Source organism: Cataglyphis hispanica, chromosome 8 (assembly GCF_021464435.1).
Source record: "Cataglyphis hispanica isolate Lineage 1 chromosome 8, ULB_Chis1_1.0, whole genome shotgun sequence".
NCBI classification, from domain to species: Eukaryota; Metazoa; Arthropoda; class Insecta; order Hymenoptera; family Formicidae; genus Cataglyphis; species Cataglyphis hispanica.
In genome coordinates this window covers 3,777,519-3,800,482 of record NC_065961.1, presented here as the reverse complement: position 1 = coordinate 3,800,482, position 22,964 = coordinate 3,777,519, and the positions used below count along the sequence as shown (strand labels likewise).

General features: G+C 33.7%; 1 protein-coding gene across 7 annotated transcripts in view; it reads right to left on the bottom strand.

Moving 5' to 3' along the window:
• Positions 1–533: 533 nt before the first annotated feature.
• LOC126851342 (trehalase) overlaps positions 534–22,964 on the bottom strand; it is a 42,016-nt gene continuing 19,585 nt past the window's right edge. For 3 of the 7 annotated variants that reach the window (XM_050595209.1, XM_050595210.1, XM_050595213.1), the window contains 6 exons: positions 18,557–18,643; positions 11,043–11,825; positions 10,579–10,712; positions 9,270–9,823; positions 8,799–9,046; positions 534–4,325 (listed from right to left, as the gene is read on the bottom strand). In XM_050595209.1, coding sequence (XP_050451166.1) covers positions 4,190–4,325; positions 8,799–9,046; positions 9,270–9,823; positions 10,579–10,712; positions 11,043–11,825; positions 18,557–18,643 — 1,942 coding nt within the window. In that variant the 3' untranslated portion in view covers positions 534–4,189. Of the gene's footprint in view, positions 4,326–6,825; positions 8,602–8,793; positions 9,047–9,269; positions 9,824–10,578; positions 10,713–11,042; positions 11,826–17,859; positions 17,956–18,556; positions 18,644–20,952; positions 21,360–22,964 lie in introns of those variants that run through there. The other 4 variants (XM_050595207.1, XM_050595208.1, XM_050595212.1 and 1 more) reach the window with 3 other exon arrangements.

The window sequence follows — 22,964 nt, the reverse complement described above, 5'->3', positions numbered from 1 at the left end:
TTTTTCAACTATTGTCAGCCAATTTTTAAATAAAACTGGATCATCCGCGAATGACGCGGAGATAAAGAAGAAAAACTGCAACATAAAACAGCAAAAAACGTGTATCTACTTATTTCTAAATATCACAATTATTCAAGTGTACATATAATACAGATATTTTTACAAATTGCATTAGTTTCTGCATTTATTCGAAATTTGTTGATCGTTCATGTTCATCGTGCGGCTGAAATTCACATTCTTTTCTCATAATGCATATAAATATATATATATATATATATATATATATATATATATATATATACATATATATATATATAATAATAATTAAAATCTTGATTAAAATAATAAAAATCGTACAGTTTTATAAAATATGAGCGATATATTGTTTCATAGTGATAGGATGTAGGAGAAAAAGGAATATTTTTTCTCTAATATACATATCAAAATATTAGAGAAAAATTATTTAAACTAATTATAATCTTCTCTTCTTTTTACATTGTGGATGCAAAAAGTGAACACAATGCTCCTAATAATTCTTTTGAAAATTAATATTTATTATAACGCAAATCTGTGAAAATACTCATATGGTGCATTTATATTTTCTATAACATTTATGACACATGCTTTCAGCAGAAAACGCTTAATTCATTCGCTTTCGTACGTTTCTCTGCTAATACTGCTCTTGTCAATGAATAAGATTATCCAGTGACTAAACAAGATCAATTGTGTGTAATCCTGAATCGCACTTAAAATAAAGATAAATCTACCTGTGAAAGACCTTCAACGATTTAGCAATCACGATTAAAAGAAAATTCAGTTCGTCAATTGTACTTTCTTCGACCGTGATGCGAATTTCGCCGCACGTCTATGCACATTAAAATATAGGAACGCTTCCTTTGAGGTAGCGTATCTCTAATACGAGATATCATTTATCTGCGATTTGATCTTCGTTACATAAACACCGATCGAACACCAGCGTCATAAATTATCGCCATATAAAATTTAACAAATTGATCTCAATATCTATATGCATATATTTAACTGATATTTTTGTGTAAAATTTTATGTATTTTATTATATATACGACCGCATTTCTTTTTCCTTCTCATTGCAGCTTCCATGCATAAATGAGTTTAAAAAGGAAAATACTCCTTGAAGCATCGTTTTTTTTTTTTTTAATTATTCAACTTTGTCGAAATTGATAAGCGAAATTCTGAAACAATCGTTTTTCTCGCATATAAACTTCGAAGTGTAAGATAATTTCATCATAAATTTAAAACATGCATTCCATTGCTGCATCAAACTATTTTACACACAAAATTTTTAATAATGTATTGCATTATAATAAAACATTTAAATAATTATAATTTGCGATGATGATTGTTCTTACATCAAATTTTATTTTAATATTTGTATAACGATTTACAAATGCGAATGAATAGATTAAAATCAAAATTAAATAAAATAATTAACAATAAAAACTGCACAACTAGAGTATCAAGAGTTCTGATTTTAACATCCGAAAGAAAGATGAAACTATTTACACTTAAGATATTTGCGATAAAAAAGAATACATACTGATGTTCCATGATACTCTTCAACTATCTTCATTTTTTTTTTTCATTATTATCATTACTTAAACGAAGATTCACTCGAAATATTCCAGATATTATCAAATGTGTGTATATATGCAACTAATATTGAATTAAAACCTAAATTATAGCTGAACGCAATTAAAGATATTTTCATCCGATTAATTATTGCGTAATGAAATTCATCTTAGATTCGCGTGCTTATCGCATCTCTTGGCAACATGCACATGATATACGTGCGTCTGTAACAGTATAGAAAGTTCTAAAAATAAACAGATGACAATAAGAGCCAAGAAACATATCAAGTATGACACTACACATAAATATAATAAAATTGGCAATTCTCTAAAAGATCGTCGTTTTCTATTAGCAATTCTTATAAATCGATTTATCTTCGTTTAATTGTCCATTTTATTTTTTGTTCTAGGCATTCGGTTAAATGCGTCGTGTACGGCAATTTTTATTCGACGAATCTAACAGGCTCTATTTATATATAAGTAATACAAGTAAATATATTATATAATAAAATATATATAATAGATATCTATATATAGAATAAAAGAAAGGAAAAGTTATTTAATATGTTGAATTTTTGTTACTATAACACTAATCAGATGTCTTTCTACGTATTTCTCTCTTTTCTTTCTATGTATATCATTTTATATAAAATTATTTACAATTCAATTTCGATCACGTAATCTGTGGAACGTTTGTAATTGAAAGAGGTTCCAATTCGCACTTTAAAGATTTTCTCGGGTGCGTCGCAAATAAACACTAGATATTTTTATATCATACACACTGGCCAGAAATCAGATTTTTGTATTATTATTTATATATTCGATTGATTTGTCCATATAACTCCAAAAAACATCCTATTGTGCTCGAAAAAATTACGACAACATCATTTGGGATCATCGCATGCGTTTAAAATACTACGTAATAACGAGAGAGCAAAATAACAATATGCAGTTGCAATTAAATATACGCCCTAGAAAGTAGCTTTTTCGACAGCTCTAAGATATAATTCTACGAAATCTTACTATTAAAGCTAAACGAAATACAAATATACCATAAAATCATACTTATTCTAGTGAATAAAACTATTTGAGCGCGTGAAAGCTGTTTCGAAAAGATTGGCAAAGGAACTTTCAACCTTTTATTACAATATCGCGAAGTTTAACGCGAAGATTTAAGAAAAAAGAAGTGATAATAAATAAACTATCGTACACGACGCATCAATTTCTAGCGAACAAATGTCCGCGGATGAATCGTTAGCATTATGAGGGATAAACATATGGTCGCTCGTTTATAAAAATATCAGCAAAAATATCACGATCTCATCAGTTTATTTCATCAATAGTTTATCGTCAATTATTCACTACCTATGTTTTATTTAAATTATGTATATATTGTAAATGTATAAATAAATAAGTTAACTATTTATTTATTTATACTTACAATTTCGTGATATCCTGTCTGTACGTGGACATATTTTTCTATAAATCACACATGCATTTTGGGTCATTCTCGCATTTTTACACATATTTTAATTGTTCGTATTTGCAAATAGCAGAATCTTTGTTTTGGCCGCTGTTTTTTTTTTATCAATCGCTTCATTATAAAATCGTTTCTCGCGAGTCATTATAACACTCATAAAAACGCGCGTACTTTCTCACATAGCGAAGAAAAGTCGCTGAATATATATGTAATGTTATGCAGAATTAGTTTTCGTACGTATTTGGATGGCACCGTAGGATTTTTAGATCAACACTTTAATGGTCGTTATAATGTTTTGATTTTGCATTTTAAAAGAGATTATCTTCAAGATAATCTTAAAAAATAATCCGTAGAAGAACGTATCAAAGATAACATATCAAAGCAATGATAACGTATTTATGAGTTTACGCTTCCTTTTTGATATTGAAATAAATCCTGCTAAAAAATAATCCGTAGAAGAACGCTGTGTAAAGATCCTGCGCAAAATTGTACCTTCTTGTCAAAGAAGTCAATAAATATTTTACGAAAGTCCATTATTTTTTTCTAATATTTCGCTAAACTAAAACTAAATCCTGCTATCGCCGGAGTAAAGTCTTATGCACCTGCACACATTTTCCCTCTTTCCTATAATTTTTACGCTATATATATTATACCTGCTTCTCACTTATCTCACTTCCTTTTCGACCTTTTCGGCGATCACTACCAGGCGGAAGCAGCGATTAGAACCAAGCGATTCTCAGACTTTGGTTTCAATGCTTCCGGGATATTGTGCCGTCATCAATCTTGTCATTGTTCGGTTTCATAGGAAGACCATCGCCGAAACGATGATTTTGTCTTCGAACATGTATTTTTTTTTTCATCAGAAAAGAAGTCTTCCACCTCAATAAGTTTCATACCAGTCTCTTTTCCTCAGGATTGCGAGTATATATCGCTCTGTACCCTGGCATTTTCAGAACATCTTTGTGACTTGATCCTGACTCCATTTTCGGCGCTTTTTCATTTTACCGGTTGCTCTTCTTCTTCCTCTTTCCTCTTGTGCGCGTACTTTCTTTCACTAGTCATGTAATAAATCGATATTCGGTCTAGACGACGAGCGGTCATCAATCGTTGTTCATGTCCTTCAACTCGGTGTACGCGATCCGCTTCCGGTACAGATTGCTACCGCTCGACAATCCCTGTCTCTTGTTCGTCGATGGACCGGGCGCATAATACTGACGTCTCTTGTACATAACCATCCTGCGGAAAAATAAATCAATTAAGCAACAATAATAATTTTTTTTTCTACAAATTATGAATTTCTCAAAAGATCAACAGACAGATTCGCATCTAGTTTTTACCAAATAATAACACTTTGGCATGATAAAATACTTAATAATGTAACTAAATTCTTCTCTTGATCTTTAATAAAAAAACACATAATATCGCAACGGATAATCCATCTACTTGCGCTGTTTCGATAATTCTGCGATTAGATTTCGACGGTTATTATAAGATCTATAACTATATCGGAAATATCAAGATTTCTTGTCGAAGCAAAGAAATCTTCATTTCAAGAGACACTTATCAGAGAGCTTATCAGACTATCATAATTATCAATAAATGCACTCTTAGATAGGATTCAAGTGACGACGTGTCATTACATTATCTTGTGTTCAAACATAAAGACTTCACGTCGAGAGTAATTAAACCTCTTAATATAAGTTTCTTTTAAAATATATATATATATATATATATATATATATATATATATATCTGCACATACAAAGAATTTGTTGGAAATACAAAATTTTTAATTTTAAAACATCAAAATTTTTATTCGTATTTCAAATGATATTTCATTGTGTCATAAAGGTTTTTTAATATTTATCGACATGTTCACACATCACATTTCATGCCTGCGGGAGAGATCTTATTTCAACATATTTATTAAAATCAGAAAAAAATTACAATTTCTTTCCTCTTCTCAATCTTCTTCTTTCTTATTTGTCGAGTCGAGCGTATTTCCAAAAAAATGCTTCTTTTCACCAATGCATTTTTGTAATTCTGTTTATTTTATGTCTTTTTATCAGTGATATATAAATATTTTGTACAGAATTACCGCGTTAAATCTGTACGATCACAGATCGGTCCTTGAGCACGATCTAATGTAGGCAGGAATTTGCGCAAAAAGCCTGAATGGCAAACGCAGTCACGCCTACATCACGTGTATGTTCACTGGCAGCCATTCGTTTCCTCCTCTTTCTCTCAACACCATCATGTGTGCTAGTAATTGTATCGGTACCTTCACACGAGAATACTGATGGATACAAGCTAGTAGCTTCATCATACTTATCGCGATAACGTCGTAATATAGTGCGATTGTGCACCGTGATATATGCAGTCGAAGTGCCCAAAACATGCGTTACTGAAGCCAAGAGGGTGCATTCTGTGAGTGCATCCCAAATTTTATGAAATAAAAATTAATCCGGGAAATACATTTAATTCTATCAAAAATCTGAATATTTGCATTAAATTGTTTAAACATTTTTCTCTTATATATTTTTAGATTGTGGTGATAAAAAAAACTGACAGCGTTTGAAAATTCGTATTTTATTGCAGTGTGAAGTATCTAAATGTTTGAATTTTTTCGAATTTCAGGGTAAAGATTTTGTTGGATTTTTTGATTTGACATAAACAAAAAGCTTTACATAAACTGTCACACTTTTAAATAGTCAAAGCTTTTTTTCTTGAATTAAATTTTTAAATGGATGACTTTAAAATCCTCCAAACCATTAGTACGCATCTTTTGGGTTACCCTGTACAATCTCATTATGGACTTGACTATTATCTGTGTAATTACTATTGATGGATTGACGAATGCCTTTTTAATTGTCCATTGTCACGCCTCATCCTTGAGAAGTATTTTAACGAATATCTTATTTATGTCATCGGAATAAACATAAAATCACGTTTCAAGGATTTAAAAAATACATTTTCTGATCGATTATCGCGTATTGATTGCAGAGAATATTTAAGAAATCCATCTGAGAATTATAATTATTTTCTTTTTACAAATTGATTCTCGGCAGGTGCAATTTTATTGTGCATTAAACACGGACTTACCAACTCAAAACAGAATGAAGGAATGTGTTCTTTATCCAATATAGTATCTCTGAAATCTCTTTTCTTTAAATATATTTTAAAGTATTATGGCTACGCGTGAGAAATAATAAATCGCTACATGCAATGCTGATGTATTACAGGATGGTTACGTGGAGACACATACACACATATTCGATTTATTTATTTTATCAAGTTATCGTACAAGGAAATGTGTGAACTTGTGGATGCAAGGAGCATGCGTGTAAATAACACACTCGCATTCGTATAAATAGATTACGAAAAGAAAATATCTAGCATAATTATTTAATAAAAATAATCGTTTTTGAATTGTATAAAATAACCAGCTTAGAAAAAGTCATGCAATATCTTACACGGCAAGAGACAGATGATATTTGTATACACTTACACATGCGTTATTAAATGTCATCTTGGCTGATATAACTAAAAAAAAAGAACACGTATCCTTTGAGATAGAAGTATAAAATAATCGGCGAGTTCATTAAAGCTGTTTTTAACTTCACAAATAAATAAATTGTAAAATTGTACCGATATTTATAAACATACATAGTGTATAAAATAATTATATATTGATATTATATCTTGTGTATAGTCATCGAATAAAAACTTCTCTAAATAAATATATCATGTATAATAATAAATCTTGTCTTCTCATCCTTTTTTCTTCAAAAATACATTTTTCTGATTTTTTATATTCTTTATTTTTCATTAGAATCTATTCAATAGATTCGATGAGTGTGAACATAATAATTCGCGAGATCATAGCTCTAATATACTGCGCGATAATTTTTACTACAAAGGGAATGATTGTTGCGAATGGACGCAAGGGAGGGATTATAAAATATAGAGGCAACAATTCGCGATTTTAAAGTAAACTATCTGTTATTGTTACGAACGTTTTGTCAACCGTTTTCCATGACGGCTGTGTTCGTCCATTATCCGTTGCTATCTCGTGTTTTCCTCAACTCAACGCTCCATCTTATCCGCCTATTCAAGTTATATTAAAGGCACCCTTTGCGAGAGCGATGACGAAGATTAGAGGAGTAATTTTGGCGACGCTCAACCTCTTCACGCACAATGTCTCGCTATTCCGATTCATAAAAATAAGATGGCTAAGCGCCGTACGCAAACTGACTAGATAAATCCACTCTTCTTTCGAGAAGAGAGAAAGAGAGAGCGGAATTTTTTTTCATAATGTTTATTTGTAATTTCTAGTCCTGCCGAAATTCTTATCTTAAACTTTTTTATATTGCGCCTTCTTATATCCTTCCTCTTCCCTTTCGAGGAACCTTTCTCCGACTGTCTCCGGAATATTTCGGAGATGTCAATTTTTGTTACATACATATTATATGTGCGATATAATAATTTATCTAATAATACTAATATAGTAGTTAATGGCTAATCTCAGAATAAAATAACATACGTTGATAGAGAATCTAAATTCAAGAAATTGCCTATGCAGTATTTTCAAAGTATCATACACAAAAACAAAGGATAAAATCCTGCAATAAAAGAATGCTAGAACGTAATTCGACCAGCGAAGTAGTTCGTTAAATAATCACAGAATATCCCTCGTAACAGCGCACGTTTGATGGAACGATTAAGTAATAGACGATTGTCTAGCGATAATAAATCTTGCCTATTTATCCGTCAGCGAGAGAGAGAAGAGTCACGATAATATAAATAATATAACTTTGATATAATTTCGTAGTTAAAAAGGCACATATTTGCAAGTTGTTTAGGCATACTGGCGATATAATACCAGAGAAAATATTCTCAGAACAAAATCGATATCACGTACTTTGAACATATTTTTTATAAAGATTATAAATCACAAAAATATGTGAAATGGAATGGATTGTGTCTATGTATGTATGTATGTGTATGTATATATATATATATATATATATATATATATATATATATATATATGTCATATAGAATTTAAACAATTTATAAGTATAGTATATCGCGAGTAAGCAAACAAAGATTCGTGTCCCTTCTAAAGTAATACTTAAATGCGAATATCGTTAAAAAAAATATAATATATATTCTGTAGTTTATAGAATAATCTTTGGAAGCACGTAGTGGCAAGAAAGTAAAAATGACACGAGATCCTTCTCGCGCATACTTGGAATTTCTTACAACAATATTCGTAAGGACAGTGCCCGCACTTGCTTCTATTTGGTCCCTTTACCCGTTACACGATCTTTCTTCATCGATCGACTGGTCATTGAGTCTTATAAAACGAATGAACCGAAGAAGAAGGGCGAAAATATTATTTAAATCATTCTCGTTTTTTCTTCGCGACTGCAAGTATCTATTACCACCTATACTGATCTTTCTCTATTTTTTCAAACTTTATCCTAGCTGATTTAGATCACGTGCATATCTGAAACAAAAAGTAAAAGAAAACATTCTTTTAATATATGGTATCGCACATATTATTAATTAATTGATTGAAAAAAAAAACATGAAAATTTGACATAACATGATTTTATTATTTTATAAAGAAAAAGGTTATCACAAATGTCTCTCTATTTTCTATTTGTTTAAAATATTTTTCTCCTTTCGACATACTCACCTCACCCTATAAATCCTGCTGCTAACGATATGATGAGAGCTAGAAGCCCGGTCAACATTTGACCAGCCGTTGAAATGTTTTGCGGTGGTGCCGCGTTCTGGACCACTGCGCCGGGTACGAAACAATCCTTTGCGGTCAATCTGTGACCATACTTATCCAGCAAGATCAGAATGACTCCGTTCGACCAACCGAAACCAAGCTGTACTTCGTACTCACCTCCACCGCCATGCCCTCCCGAGACGGTCGCGTCGTACTGCAAAAAATGTAAATTTTTTCCGTTTTTTCAAAAATTTCCTCCTCCTTTGAAAATCACATAAGTTATACAAAACAAAATAAAAAATTCTCGAATATGATTCTTTTTTGACGTGACAATGACTCGTTATTGACTCGGAAAATTTATAAAACAAATTACGCCAGATATTATATCCTTTAGTCTTATTTTCTTTTCAGAAAATATTTCCTTTACGGAAAATTACCTTTTCGTACATGCAACGTGTTTCGTTGAAAGCCTTATAGTTACTACGGACCCATCTCTCACTGATTTCGTAGGCTAGCCTTTGCGCCCAAGGGTCTCCCGTGTTGTTCAACGACATGATAAAGAAATACTGAAGAGGCGGCCAGGCATTAGGATAGTCCCATTGTTCGCCAGAATGTTCCAGCGTGGTCGGAATGCCGCCCTGATTAAGCATGATCTGATTCTTTTCAAGATACTTGAGCACCTTCGACACGATTACCACCTTCCTTGAGGTGTCGTAGCAATTCGACCAGAGCGGTAGGATGTTGGTTGGATAGAAGTAATCACGCTTGATATCGTTAATCATATCGTAGTCCAACCAGGCGCCTACCTCCTCGTGCCACAATACCTTCTCGATCGCCTTCTTCCACTTCTCCGCTATGTTATCATAATACGTGGCCTTTATCTTATTGCCCATCTGACGATTATATTTCGCCAGTAGCACGGCATTTCGATATATTATAGAGTTCAAATCGACCGGAATTATCGATCTGATCTTGAGATGTGTTAGATTGCCTGAAATTTGCATCTCGTCAGTATTTTAAAATAATTTTTTGATTTTTTTCCAAGCTTTTGTTACGTACATATAAGAGATTTATAAGTAAAAGATTATACTTTTTAATAAGTCAAATTGCATTTTTAATCAAAATGGAATTAAGCAAGGTAAGGCAATCTGAATATTACAAAACGGCACGACCTAATGATCTTGAATTGCAACATCTGGTTTTGCAAAAATGGATTTTAGAGTATCGATGCCTCAAGCAAGGCTTTCACTTAGGAAACGAGACGAAGAGCCTTGACGGCGCGCGCAGATCTCATTGAAGATACGCTGTTTAATGTGAAATAAGAGTGGAATACATAGCACAATAATAGCTATACCGCGTGTAGATGTGCGTGCATATATTTGTAATATATCATTATAACTTCGGTTTAAGACATAAAGAAATTATGACAAACAAGACAGAGTTTTAGCACGTCTTTCAGCGTGATCCTAAATCAAATAAATCATTTTGAAGTAGCTACTAAAAAATTTAGTTCGGTTAACGTAAGACAATTCATACGCGGTTTCTATTTTTCTTTTAAATCAAGGATAACTTTTACAATTAGCGTGGTACGTCATCTTCTTGTGCGATAATATGCTTTATCCAGCTATCAAAGTTGTTTTTATTGTATTCGCGCGTAAACACGTATGTAATATTGTGCCCAACGTCGCTCACCCAGAAAGATTTCTATTGTCATCGCGCGGAAAGCAATCAAGGAATGATAATTACCCTTGTTGGTACCCTCGTGCACGAACCATCGACTGGAAAAATCCCATCCGGACTCGGCCGCCGTTTTTAATTCTGAATAATAATTATCCTTCTCCTCGGCGGTCCGAAAACTTTCACTCGTCAGATAGTCCTCCCTGATCAAGTCACAAGATTAAAAGATCAAAAAATCGAAACTAAGTTGAAGTTGATCGAAATTTAGAATATTTAGTTATTTTTGTTTACAGAATTCTCTTCAAGTGTCTAATAAGTATCTTCAAATGCAATTATTTGACGCAATGTATGAAAATTAATATTTATAAGAATCCGGCATGAATGAACAGAGAGAGAGAGAGAGAGAGAGAGAGAGAGAATTTATACATTAAACCTGAATTTTTCAAAACAATATCCTAAATTTTGCTTCAACTCTGATTAGCTTCTCGCAAAATCTGCGTTATCCTCGTCATTATCGAATGCGCAATACTTACTTATAGGATTCTGGTCGAGGACCCGACGATTCCTCACAATATCTAGCAAGCGTGTAATTACTCCCATCTATTTCGACATCTACAGTCCTATTTGTCATCCAGAAATCGAATTCCTTCTCCAATAACCACAGATTTTTTTTCAACCAGGCGTTGTCCTGAGTGACTTTTAGATACTCATCGACCATAGGTATCAACAGCGGCGGTTGTGAACGCATCGTATAGTAGATTCTGCCGCCGTTCGGGACAAAGCCTATCTTGTCCACTATCGACACGAAATTGTTCAGCATGCCTTTGACAGTGCTGTGCATCTCGGATAACAGCAGGCCCTTGATGATCCAGTACGAGTCCCAATAGTAGAACTCGCGGAACCGACCACCAGGTACGATCACGGGATTCGGCACGTAGATGATTGAATAGAATTTCTCATTGACCTTTATGTCATCCCGCATCTTTCTGCCCAGCTGTTTCCAGATATGATTGAGCTCGGAACCAAATTTTCGCAGCTCGTCATCCATGATTTTCTGAAGGAATTTGGGATTCGGCGTCCAATCGGCTGGATCCCAGTCTTCGAATTCGGAACCGGGCGGCTCGAACGAATCATTGATGAACTGCTCCACCTGATGTTTGTTCGGTGCGTTGTGTACACTCTGCATAAAATCTCGGAACGACGCCAGCGTCTCGTTCGGCGGTCGTTTCATTTTCATGTCAACAAAGTACTTGGAGTCCTTGTACACGCTGGACATCTGTATCGTGTGCAGCAGCTCGCCGTGGCAGTATATCTCGCTGGAAAGGCATGATATATGGCTACTTGACGAAATCCTCGACGCGATCGACCGTTCGCGCAACGATAAGCCACCCTCGTTGACCGAATCGGTCGCGGATCGAGCATTAAAGTGGATCGGTCCGATAGGGTGAACTTTGCACCAAGATAAAAAGAATATCTTGCATGAAAAGGAAAATGAAAAACTTAATAAAATACCGAATGCGTAATTGCTTAATTTATGCAAATCTATGGTAATTTATAACAATTTATAATAACGAGTATATAATAATGAGGACAGTTGATGATTGAGAAATCTGGCTTTCCTCTCTCTCGAAAAAACTCGTTTTATTTATTATTTTCTTGAGACGAATATTAATTAGATAATCCCTTTATTACTACAGTGCAAAGTCAACCCTGATGAGGAAGCATATATATTAGACTAATACCACAAAATCGCGGTATGATCTTGCAAAAAAGCTTTTCAACTATGCGTATTTTTCGCGACTGATAGACATTTAAATCATTATTTTGAGATCTCTAATTAAGTCAGAGATATTCTAGATTTATAATTATGCACTATCTTCGTGGATACATAATTTTTTGTGGAAATTATAAAAGTTGCTATAGCCTCTAATTGTGAGATAGAATTTTTTTTTTTCGAAAACAATAATAATACTTAAAATATATATATACATATATATATATATATATATATATATATATATGTATATATAACACAATTAAGTAAATCTTATAAAAATAAATAGTCTTCTTGCATTGCAATAATTGAAATCACAAAAGCGTGTAGAGGTAAAAATTTCACGACTTTCAAGTATTTCGACATACAGAATTTCTTCCTCTGTTCCTGTTTCATAAAGATTATCCTCCGCCAATTCCGCAATCTCGCGAGACCAAACATGACATCGCGAGTTCGCGACGTAAATCGGTCGCACACGACTTTGCCTCATACGTGAGAAATCGTGCGACTTCTGATTCCCTCTTGCCGACCTTGATACTAAAATTCTGCGTATCTCGGTGCACATTTCGACGCACGTGAGCGCGCGCAATCGGTCGTCCGAGCGATTGTGTCTCTCGGTAATGGAATATGCGCATTGTTCTGCCGATACAAAATCCCGCGTTCGCGTGATGGAATGCGCGAGACGGGCTGCGATTAGTCTCGCGAAATGTGCCGCGCCTCATTATCATCGCTCATACGTGTACTCTATCCGCCTTCTTCTCATTCGCGCCATGTAAGGAGTGATAATGATTTGATCCCGCTCGCTGAAAACCGAACCGATCTCTCCACGTCTCCTTGATTATACGAATTCCCTCGGCAAAAATATGTAGATCAAACTTTTGCAAAAACCTCTTTCGAATTTCTGATTACATATTATATTAGCTCCGCAATTACGTGCTGATACGATCCTTTAATGTAAATATAATTATCCGTGCGGAATAACTGTTCGTTCGAAATTGTTTCACGACGTAGCATAATCAAGAGCATGTTCCAATAAAAAAAAAAGATATATCTACGTAATATTATTAATGTTTAAAAAGCTGTATTTATGTGATTGTTAATTATTGTTTAAATAAAGTACTTTTCAATATTGATAATTATTTTTCTTCTTCCTGCGCCAAATCTATATTGCTATTGCAGATTATTTGATGTATGATAATACATTTCAAACGTGTGAAAATGATAACGCGATTTTGTCATTTACGTCATTTAAGAATACGTATATCGTTTGATGGCCATATAATATATAACATTTTTTCATTTATTCATTATTCACATCTATTAATATTTCATCGAATTTGTTGTACGCAAATAATTTCATTAAAAAGTACGATATATATACAGATTTATGAATATCATATACATACTTATTATTAATTATCAATGTTTGAAAAAATTTCACATATCCATAATAACGGAGTTTAAAATTTTAAATACATAGAGATATATTCGTATATATTTATCTTTTTTTTTTTTTTTTTCAAAAAAAATATATTGCTCTTGATATGTAGATCAGTATCTTTTTATTAGTGTCAATTATGTGTGCAGAGAATTATCGTGGCAAATAATCATATCTTCGATAAAATATAAAATTTTCACAAACACGTTCCTTCGGAAAGCCGTGTCAAGCCGTATCAACAGACTACGCGATACTGCAATGGGGACAGTGCGTTTTAATTAATTGTTGACTTAATTAATCTTAATGCGATTCTAAATATTGCATCATGCAATAGCACCTTTATTTATCCAAAACTATATATTTTTCGTGACAAAATTCGCATTTAATCATATGCGACACTATATACAGTATCGCATATATGTATTATCAACGAATTAAATATATTGATATTTATTTACATGTATACGTAAGTAAACATGCGATTTATCAAAAATTATGTCTTGAAACTTAGTGTACATTTTAGAATTAAACGTCATTGCGATCTTATCTGAGGAATCTGATCGCGTTACTTTAGTAAGACGTCATTCGGAAGATCTCCGGAAGAGTCAATTTATTCCACTCGTTCGCTACGCTTTAATATTCACTTATATCCTTTACATGTACATCTTTCGATTCTAAATATATCAATTGTCAAAAAGTTTGATATAGTCTAGTCGAGGAAATTTGAGCGGAACCTATCGTCTTAAAAAAACAATAACAAAAGATTTCAGCAGTTAATTTTACTGTCGCGCTCATCAAGTATATATACCTATTACCGGATATACCCGGTATATATGTTATCTCACAGACATCATTCGAATCTCGTAAATTTGCCTATGTCGCGACACGTGTATATTCGACAAACATGTTTGCATCATGTGACTTGATGACTAAGATGAAAGATCTTTTATAGAATACATTACCGAAAATTTTATACTATTTTGCAGATAAATTTTTACGGAACCTATCATTTTATCCATAAATCGCGGTAGTATTTTTTTTCTTTAAGCAATATGTGTTATAATTCAACCTCGAGACAAATACCGTATACATTTTTCCATTAAATGACGCCTTCCATTGTAGAAAGCATTGCGTAGATTTTGTCAGAATTGAATGGCGTTATGCCAAGCGTAATGATGTAAATATATATGAGAAAATAAATTATCTCTATGGAAATTTTTATGCGAGATATCATCTTCAAAAAGTTGAAAAATTGATTAAAATATTTGATTAAAATACTTCTTTTTGAAATTAATCATAAATCAAATATTCTGCAAAAATAGATTTCGACTCGATACTTATGCAATATCCATGATTTTACTATACGTCGGCCATAAAAGTTATGACAGCAAATTTTATTTGATTAATCTTTGAATTAATACGCGATATCATAAAGAGTATAATACGATGTCTACGGTTTATACACACTTCGTTCAAATATCACGATGTATCTGCAAAAGAAAGTCTCGTGATACTTGGCTAATAAAATTCTGCCATCGTATCTCTAATATCGAGTGATCGTCTAGATAAGAACTAAACAAGCTCGCGAAATAAAAACATTGATAATCTTGTACTCGTAAATACAGTCGTATTACAGAAATCCGTCTCGAGCGCAACAAAAAAGAAAAAAAAATCAGATATCTCAAATAGAGATTCTGAAGCGCGTCATCGATCGCGCGAATGAAAAGTTTCCGCCGCAAGTCGGCGCATACGAAGGAGCCGCCATCAGTATGTGCACACATGCATATGCAGACGTATAAAGGTCACGTTCATTGTACTTGCGGAACACGCTAATTTAGAGCCCAACTTGCCACGCGCCTGATCTCAGGACAAAGTTCAATGCTAAGGTCATTTCCCTAAATGCTTGCGTCGTCGCACGTGTGTGTGTGTGTGTGCATATGTGTGTGTGTAATCTCGTCCATTTAAAATAATACCGATTTCTTCTCACTGTATCAGAGACATGATTATATCGTTAATTATATTGCACTTTAGGAGAAGAAACATTTCGTGAAAAGCAAGATTTTATGCATTTAAATACGTAATAGAAAAGATGTTTCTTCCTTTTTTTTTTTACACGATAATTTTTTTCTTCGGTAATATATACGCAAATTTAATCTTTAGTAATTTATTTAAAAAATAAAAAATAAATTTATAAAATATTTACAACTATTTCTTTTGCTATTTTCGAGATAATGTAATAATGAATATACGCACGAGAAAAATGTCACACTCACGTTCTATTTTCGGGAGAAACAGAGTATTTTTTTTTGCGTATATGTCGGCGACACGTGATTTGCATGTACGTCAAACCAACGTATGAATCGCTCGCTTGTAATTTGGGCCAAGTCTCAAATAACATAACGTTAGCTAAAACGTTTCAATTTGTATAAATTGTAACATTATTATACTTATAAAAAGACAATATTATTTTGTAATAAATATATAGTATTATATGCTAAATACCATTTTTAATAAAAAATAATATAATTAATATAAATAAAAGAGGTGTAAATTTCATAAAATTTAAATATAAATTTGATATAAAGTCTAATTTGTGTAATATACGACAAAAATGGGGATAGCGATTTTATTATGTACAAATTATTCACCAATCTTTGAAGAAAATTTACGAAAATAAATTGTGACGTATATACGAGACGACTATTTTCATCGTCGTAAAATGAACGACGTGACTCGCTGTCAACAAATCATTTGAAGTCTCGTGACATTTCTTCGCGACACGTCTCGTACCTAAGATACTCCGGTTAGCTGTTGGAGTTTATATTTGTTACATCACGAACGATTTTCTGACGGATGATTTTTGTCGGTTCTTTAGAATGGGTGTACGCTTTAAATATCGAACGTTAGGCTTTTCTACGTTCCATACAACAAAGATTTATTCACATTAAGAAAGTTATATTTTATTTAACTACGTGTATAAAGAATTTATTTTCAATTTAATTATGAAAGTTACGTTTATAAATATTTTCAATTTAGTTTCAAAATTTTTTTTAAGAAATGGAAAATGATACGGTACTACTATTGCCCTGTCCGCAATCGTGTTTAGGCCAAGATTGTAACTTATAATTTCTGACAACTACAGCAAAAAAAAGTTATAAACTTTCATCTATTTTTATCAACAACTAAGATAATTTTACAATAAAATGTAGCGAATAATTAAGCTAAATAAAAAAATAAAAGTTATAGAAATAATCGAATAAGCAAAAATATACTCATATGCAGCCAATAAATTTTTCGTACGTATGATATTGTTTTGTGCTTTAATGAAAAAATTATATTCATATTTAAGCAGAAATATTGCTAATAATCAAATGCTTAAAAATTCCGACAAAATGTCTATTATTTACACTTGGCGTATTATGTAATAACTTGTAATATATGCTGCTCTATGCTGCACAAAATGCAATAATGTAATCTCTAGTCCTGAGTAATTCACCCTACGTCATTTTGTAATTTACTTCCGCAAACACTGATTAGTGAGACACGATAACCGGTATATAAAATTTTGTGCAATTACATGCGTTTATACGTAATCGCTTACGAATCAGGAACGTAAGACGATCGAGCACGTTTTGATCAAATCTATATGAAATACGAGAAATAACAAATTCACTTCGAAATACTCGAATTGACAATTTGATTCTCAAACGTTTCTCTTGAATTGTCGTATGTTTATCCGTTTCAAGTTGAACAAATGAATTCTTATCTGTGCAAACGAATGAAAATCGACGCGATATATTTACGGAGACAGACGATGAAAGGTAAATCGCTGAAAAAATATTTTCAATCGCCAGCCAGTTTTACGTTGCACGGAGGATCGATGTTGAAAACTTCCAACATTGATATCGCGCAACGAAAAATTATCTTAATAGCAGTTTATCGCCACTTTCAAAGACTAATGGCAGAAATATCAGCGTCACCTGACCACTAAAAATAAGCGTAACCTTGTCATTTATCGCGAACGATGACGTCGTAAAAAAAAAAAGAGGACATAATTTTCTGAATCGTAGTTTTTGATAGGGGCGAGTAACGAATTGAGGCTGGATTTCGATTTGATCTGGTTCACTGAGACACTTACCTTGGGCATGGGGGCAATTTCTTCGCGTCCGCGATAGCAGAGCTTTGAAGAACGACGAGGCACGTGAGGAGCGCAGCGTTCAGCAGAAGACGATACCTCAAAACAGAACATGTCGAGACCATGGCCATTTTCTTTCGCTCTCGGTTTCTCGATGTGTGCCCCTCTCTCGTTTCGTACGCGTGTACGATCTGTTTATCTCTTTTTCTCTATCTCTCGACTGTCTTGTCGATCGAATATCGCGAACCCCTGGATTTACGTTACACAAGCACGAGAGTGAGAAAAGCACGCGCACGCATATCACTTTATCCCTTGAGACTCTACGCGAGAAAATCTATGCGAAATGATCACGAAAGCGAACAATGTACGCGTGTAAGGATAGATTTTCACGGCGTGTCTTTGACTTTTTTTTTCTTTCTGCCTTTTATCGATTCGAAAAGATGACTCTTATTTTACGAACGAATATTGTATATGTTTCTCTCGTTTTTCCTTCTCTCTCCTCCTCCTCTTTCACTCTTGATCTATTCTGTTTTCTTCGTCTCACGGTTCCCGCTTTATGTCTCTGTGCTTCTCGATTCTTTTTATTTTAGGCCCAGCTCAATTTGACAGTCTCGCTTTTATATATATATATATATTTTTTTTTAAGCGAGGAATACGAGGATGATGCGCGGATGATGATCCTTATGCGAATGATCCTTACTTTTTCGTGATCGATTTTGAATGTGGGCCCACGAATTTTCGCAGCCGGCGCGGCGGTCTCAGCTCCAACAGCGAGGCCGCATCTCCCCTATAACACAAAATATGAAAATAGATATTAGAAATATATAATGACATCAATGTTAAATTAATAATCTCGTGAGAGAATTTTCACTAACAATTATAATTTCAAATGTACGCTATTTACACTTTAATGTAAGCAGTCGAGAGCAAATGAATATCATCAATCGAGAGCTGTGTGTATATTAATTTATGTTGGAACGTTTACGCGATAAAGAGTCTATGATGAGTCCGCGATTTTTTTCGCTAAAAAATCAAAATATTGTGCTTTCGGCACCCAATGAAAGAAATCTAAAAAAATGTTGTTTACCTATTTTTTGGCTGTTAAACATAATAAAGCAAAGTATAAGATAAAAAAAGCATCAAAATAAGATATTCCCTCAAATATTTAATTTTTATTGTTAAATTATATATAATACGTTACGCTTTTGCTAAACACACGCATGCTTGTAGAAACAAGTTTGTAGAATTACATAATCACTTTAAAAAAATCATTTTTAACAAAAGTGCAAATAAAAAGTGCCGCAGTTTTTTAGTCCAGATAACTGTTGCTATTTCAAGAAAACGTAATGTCATCTACTACGAATACATGATATAATATCCTGCCGATAAATTGATTGCTGTAGCCTCATTAGCTAATTACGCTCAACGTGCTTGAATTATGAGGAACAAACTGCGTATGTGATTTGTAAGTAACAGTAAAATAATTAGGTATGTATCGGTATTACGTCAGTCGAAGCGATAAATATGTCACCGCAATAACAAACGATCCTATTGAGCTATTGCAATAAATCATTCGCGGATAATTCTATGAATTTATAAAAGTACAATGCGATGATCAATGCGATTAACAAATACAAATAAAATGAATTTTATGTCATTTTAACGCCGGATTATATAATACAATAAAAATTCTTTTCCTCGATCAGAGTCGCGTTTCGAGACGCGCAACTTTGAATAAATTCGAAACAATTCGCGACAATGGAGTATATCGATTAAAAAATATTTGGATTTAACGAATTAATATATATATCATATGTCGTAATTAATTACCTTTATCTTTTTCTACATTCAGACATTTGCACGTGGATAAACATAGTTCGAATCGCATCGTTTGGGAATACAATTTAAAGCAATCAATTCGTCAATACAAATATGTTAAGGATCGATATATCATTTTGGATCGTTAAAAAAATAATTGCGATGGTTTAAATTATTTTTTTCAAGAATTGGAGAAAATTAATTTAAAAATTAAATTCATTAAAATAAAAGTGATTCATTCAATTTAAATTTATTTGCTTTTTTAATTATTTTTAATTTCTTTCAAAAACGCTTGTCACACCACTATTGCATTTAATTCTTCCATCTGAGTATACCTTGCGTAGACACTTATGATAAAATGTTTGATAAGCTAAAGTAAGATTGCGCGACATTTTAGATCGTGATAAGCGAGAGATTCCGACCGTAAAATATGCAAAATGCATTTTTTTATTTCCTAACAATACATCGCGCGCTGTTGAAATCGTGTGTTCGTATCAGCGATGTGCTCGTTAAGTTTGTCAATACCGGTCACCAAATTGATATCACTCGTGCCTATTTCCGTTCCTAAATGGCACCGGCTACATTTAGCTACGGGAGTAATCACGAGAGCGATACGTGATTACCCGCCTCTTCTTCGTACAGTACACTGCCCGACGATCATTCGTTCTGTTCCCCTAAGCGAGACGAACGGTAGGTATATGGGGATACTCATATTGAAAACATTACGATCGTACGAAACTACGATTTACTCGGCCAGAAAAGTTCCATTATCTTTATACTCGCCACGACCCTATCAGTTAACAGAGAGTATACGTTTACAAAATGTTCATCGCAAATTGTAATAATTGCTTGGAATAGTTACGTCTTGCGAGAGATAACGCGACGACACACACGGAGCGACTCCGCTACCTTCCTGCTCGAGCTTCATCCAACGAATGATAACAACATGACAGCGTATCAAAACAATAATACGGTCGTCTCAATCCCCTCCTACTGTAAAAATATTTTATAATTAAATATTTTATATAAAATAGATATCCCCACTCCTATGCTCACCTTATTAGACGGAATAAATTATTGTCGATATTATCGGATGATTTATTTTTATTAATTTAATAGTATTACTTCTCTCGCAATATTGTGCAAAAAATCCAATTAAAAATTAAAAATAGAAATATTTACAAAAAAAGATTAGAAAAATATAACGGATCAAAATTTGTAGCTAATATTGCAATTGGAATTATCCTTCGTCTTGACGCGCGTTTCGTCTGTACTTACACGCAAGCCGACCTTCGCGTGTCTTTCCAATCTCTCGGTAAAAGAGTCGCACCGCTACGTCAGAGGATCTTCTTCGGATGCACAGAAATATATCGCTCTGCTCCGGATCGAGCGCCAACTCGATCGCGCGTAAATCCCTCGAGAGCGTAATGCGAATCGGCGACGGTATCTCGCGCTCGGTCTAATCGCAATACCCTGACCTGGATGAAAATGTCAGATGCGCGGAATCGCGGGACGGACGGTAAAAAGAGGGAACCGGGAGGATACGCGAAGAGACAGATGAAGAGGAAGAGCGAAAGGGGAAGGGAGGGATCGGATCAACCAGCGCGCTACAGCCTCCTCCTGGCCGAGAAAATCCTCTCTCTCTCTCTCTGCTCCTCGGCAATGCACGGTGCGGCGTGCGTCGTGCGACTGATTCGCGCGTTTCACGCGAGTCGCCTTTTAAGCGGCGTTACGTCACACGTCGCAGCAGCTGAGACGAGCCCCCGACAACGTGTCCGCTCATTCGCCGTGAACGGGACACACACACCCCGCGGCGAATTTAAACGCGTCATCGCGAGCGCGGCACGTCTCGCCGAGAAAGATCCGGATCTAAGAAAGACGGTGGCTGGGGCTGCCTGCTGATGCAGCGAATCGTTCCGTTTAACCTCGGTCTGCGCCCGCGTTTCGGAGAACGAAAACGGATCTGCGTTGCGTGTTAAACGGTCAGGCGACAATGACCGAGGATTAAACGCCGTCCATCGAATGGCGTACGCGTGAAATTTTTCGGAGGTCAACTTCATCGACGGTCATAAAAGAAATTACGATCTAGAACCCGCTAGGAAAGAGTCGCATAATTCTGGGTTATGTGTTGGTAAAATAATATGATTTCGTTCAAACACGTAGAATCTTATCTATAATGTATGTTTTTTTTTTTAAATATTCAAACTTAAATTATATATGCAAAGATTTTTAAAGAGAGATAATAAATAACAATTGTCAACGTCTTTTATAATCAGATCTTTGTGACGCACTTGCATAAGTTCAAACAGTTTCTATTCCAGATAATAAAATTTATATCAAGAATATTATTAGAATTTCCCTCCTTATAACGATTAATAAAAAAAGACCCACAAACGCGCGTAAACCTTGTTCTGACGCCGTTGAATTCGCAATTTCTCCAATGCCTATGACGTCGATTGCTGGCGCAAATAGTGAAAGTATCGCAGAAAAGTATGAAATTGTTGAGAACTTTGTACAATTGACGCGGAAGCAAGTGTCGAAATCAAAAATAATCAAAGGAATATACACTCTCTATATTGCTATAAAAATTATTATTATTACAGCAATTATCGCAGAATTTTATTAAAAGATTGACACGAAACATATTGCTAGATTTGCGGAAAAACCATGACAAAATGATCGCAGAGTAAAAAGTTTTTAAGGCCATACGATACGGTTCATTGATAATAAGCGAAAATTATTTCTCAAGGTTACGTAAGCTGGGCACCAAAAAAGATTATGTCGATAGATATCATATAATACACGTCAAAATCGGCGAATGTATTATTTCACCTTTTTGAAGCTGGCGGCGCCAAAACGGCAGGACTAAATCGGCAGGACCAGAAATTGAATCCATTGGAATATTTTGTATTAATTGGTAACAAATAATTTTGTACTCCGTGCCATTTTGAAGAAAATAGTGGAGCTGCTAGCTTCACACTTCGTATTCAATGACAAAAAAGAAAACGAAAAAAAAAACACAAAAAAAACAAAATGAAGAAAAAAAAGAAGTAAAAAAGAATGAATTTACATTACATACTAGTTTGTGCTGCTAAATATAATTTTGTGTTCCATGCTATTTAAAAAAATCAAATGATACAAATTATATATTGTTATAAATTCTTATTACAAATTATTATTACATCTTATTATTATTACAAATTATAAATTCTTATTACATCTAATTATTATTACATCTTATTGTATCTTGCAAATATATTATTATATTTTATTATACAAACAAAATTTGA